Source organism: Salvia splendens, chromosome 14 (genome assembly GCF_004379255.2).
Source record: "Salvia splendens isolate huo1 chromosome 14, SspV2, whole genome shotgun sequence".
Taxonomy (NCBI): Eukaryota; Viridiplantae; Streptophyta; class Magnoliopsida; order Lamiales; family Lamiaceae; genus Salvia; species Salvia splendens.
The window spans coordinates 11,366,429-11,369,308 of NC_056045.1; the positions used below are offsets into that span (position 1 = coordinate 11,366,429).

The following is a 2,880-nucleotide window of genomic DNA, read 5'->3' on the forward strand; positions in this document are numbered from 1 at the left end:
TATGTGACATATTTATATATATTTCCTATATCCTTTTAAAATACAAACTACTTTCATTTTGTTCCGTTCTTTAAAAATATAATTTTTTTATTCTAGGAAATTTTTTTCAACTCTATTAACAATATTTAAATATTTTTTTCTTATAATCTCTCTTACTTTACTAATTGTGCATTAAAATTAATGTTATTGTAAAAGTTTTCATTTTTACTCCTAAACTGGGACGGAGGGAGTATAATACACCCCCTGTCCTCCAAGATTATGCACTATATCCTTTTCAGTCCGTTTATAAGAGTATGCACTTTCTAATTTTAGAAACGTTTTTTTTTCTCTAGTGAGGTGAGATCCATTCTCCACTAACAATACTTTAATTACTTTTTCTTTGTATCTCTGCTACTACCAATTATACATTAAAATCCTTGACCAATTAAAAGTGCTTAATCTGGTGGGACGAAAGGTGTAGTAATAATGAAATTATATATTTTTGGACCATCCAAATAAGATAATATTGCCGCCGTTCTATAAGTTTAGTGCACAATGATAAAGTAAGAGAGAGTAGAAAGACAAAGCAATTAAAATATTATTAGTGTAGAATGCGTTTACCTTATTACTATCAGAGAAAAAAGCATTTCTACATTTAGAAAATGTTCATTTTTGTTGATAAACTAAAGAAATAGTGCATATTTTGTGGAACGGAGTGAGGATGCGAGATGAGATATTAATGGAGATAGAAGAGAAATGCTATACTCCATACTTTAAGATATAAAGTGAATAATTATCCTTATTAGTAGTAGAATTGTTAATTGAAACAAGAAAGCCTATTGGTATACGTTGGTGGGTAGAAAAATTGGGAAGGTGTGCAATAATGAAGGGTGGGATGGGACCAAGTGGCAGGGCGTGGGAGAGGACGAACATGACATTGTCGGTTGTTTTTTGTGTTCAGATCGATTGTTAATCTCAGCAGTTGTTTCCCACTCATCTCTCTCTCTCTCCCCCACCTTAGCTTCATCACAAGCAACCAACCTGTCTCTTGTTGGATACTTAGTTCGCTGTTGGAACCACTGCAACACTCACTTCCTTCTCAAATTCTCCCCAAATTTTCATTCCCCTCTTTCCCCTTTCTCTCCTTAATAACCCTAGCTTAATTAGGCCTCTTTTCTCTCACTCAATTCCACTAATTAGGCCTTTCAATTTATGGCCTTGGAAGGGAGGGTTGTTGGGATTTGCACTACATGTCTCAATAATGCTACTACCTTATTATTAGTTAATTTTTAGTGGTTGAGGTAATTTTTAGGGTTTATCAAAATGTCCGAAGACAAGGAAATGGTGCAATTAGGGTCCGACCCACATTCGGGCGGATCCAAGCGGCCCATCTACCGCGAGTGCCTCAAGAACCACGCCGCCACCGTCGGCGGCAACGTCACGGACGGCTGCGGCGAGTTCATGTCGAGCGGCGAAGACGGCCTCAAGTGCGCCGCCTGCAGCTGCCACCGCAACTTCCACCGCAGGGAGCCGGTGGCGGTGCACCCGCTCCAGCTCCCGTCCCCCTCCATGAGCCAGTACCGCCACTGGAGCCCCATGGTGCATCCGGTGAAAATGGCCTTTGCCGCTGCCACAGACTCGTCGAATGAGGAGCTCAACTTCCACGCGGCCGTGGCGGCGGCGGGTCCACCTCCCCCGCTGCAGTTTGCGGCTAGGAAGAGGTTCAGGACCAAGTTCACGGCGGAGCAGAAGGAGAAGATGCTGGAGTTTGCGGAGAAGTTGGGGTGGCGAATCCCCAGGGAAGACGACACCTCGGTGCAGAGATTCTGCGCCGAGGTGGGCGTGAAGAGGCAGGTTTTCAAAGTATGGATGCATAATAACAACACTTCTTCTTCCAAAAAAATTCCCCAACAATTTTAGAATTTTTATTCTTGTATCAATGTCACATTACATATTTATTATTATCATCTTTAATCAAATATGGAGTACTACATTTATAATACTCCCTCTGTCTCATCCAGTACTACATTTATAATACTCCCTCTGTCTCATCCTAAACGAAGCGTTTCTAATTCAGTATAAGATTTTATGTAGTGTTGTTTGTGAAAAAAGTAGAGAGAACAGAGTAAGAGAAAGTGAAAAAGTAGAGAAAGTGATGTTTCTATATTTAGAAATATCTCATTTAGAGTAAAATATTAAAAAAAGGAAAATGTGTAGGTTAGAGTGGGAAAGTTGAAGTATTAGTTTAGATGATGAGCATGGTATTCTATGTTGATATAGGGAATATGCATGCTTCTTTCTATTCTATTCACATTCTCCTTCATATTTATTTTATGTTTCATGTTATGGTTTTTTGATTAATGGGTGGGCTAGATTTGTGGTTTCAACTGATATTGCATTTAATTTACGTGTACTAACACATTCATATTGATGGTATAGTTTAATATTTTTACATTTATGATTGTATAATTGGTACAAGTACAAAAGTTTTGTAAGTTTTAGTTTGTTTTTATAGGTTTGGAGTATGTATTTTTTGTGCTGTATACGTTTCATAGCAGAACATAGTGCAGCAAAGGTTCCAAGAGAAGCAATATTACTCGTGCTATGAAAAAGAAAGCAGGCTTTACACTGAATAATGAATTTTCACATTTAATGCAATTGGACTGAGAAGATATTTTACTAGTACTGATTCAGACCAAACAGGTGAAGATATTTTACTACTGATTCAGATTAAATAGGAGAACTAATCCCAAAAAACTAGCATGTTAGGAGAGAGAGCTCATTTAATCTATATACCCCACATCAGTTATTCTCACAACCGATGTGGGAATTGAGTCCATAACATTCGACCCTCCTTTAAAGGCCAACGTCCTCGTTGGTCACGGCCACGTTGGTCACAGC

At 38.5% G+C, this 2,880-nt stretch overlaps 1 protein-coding gene across 1 annotated transcript; it reads left to right on the forward strand.

Moving 5' to 3' along the window:
- Window positions 1-856: 856 nt before the first annotated feature.
- Window positions 857-1,995, forward strand: LOC121763875 (zinc-finger homeodomain protein 6-like). The gene has a single exon (XM_042159968.1). It carries the CDS (start codon window positions 1,303-1,305, stop codon window positions 1,897-1,899), a length of 597 nt encoding a protein of 198 aa, XP_042015902.1. The 5' UTR covers window positions 857-1,302; the 3' UTR covers window positions 1,900-1,995.
- The last annotated feature ends 885 nt before the right edge of the window (window positions 1,996-2,880 follow it).

What these genes read in the sequence shown, in the direction of transcription:
- LOC121763875 (XM_042159968.1), top strand. Translation starts at nt 1,303, where the DNA reads ATGTCCGAAGACAAGGAAATGGTGCAATTAGGGTCCGACCCACATTCG.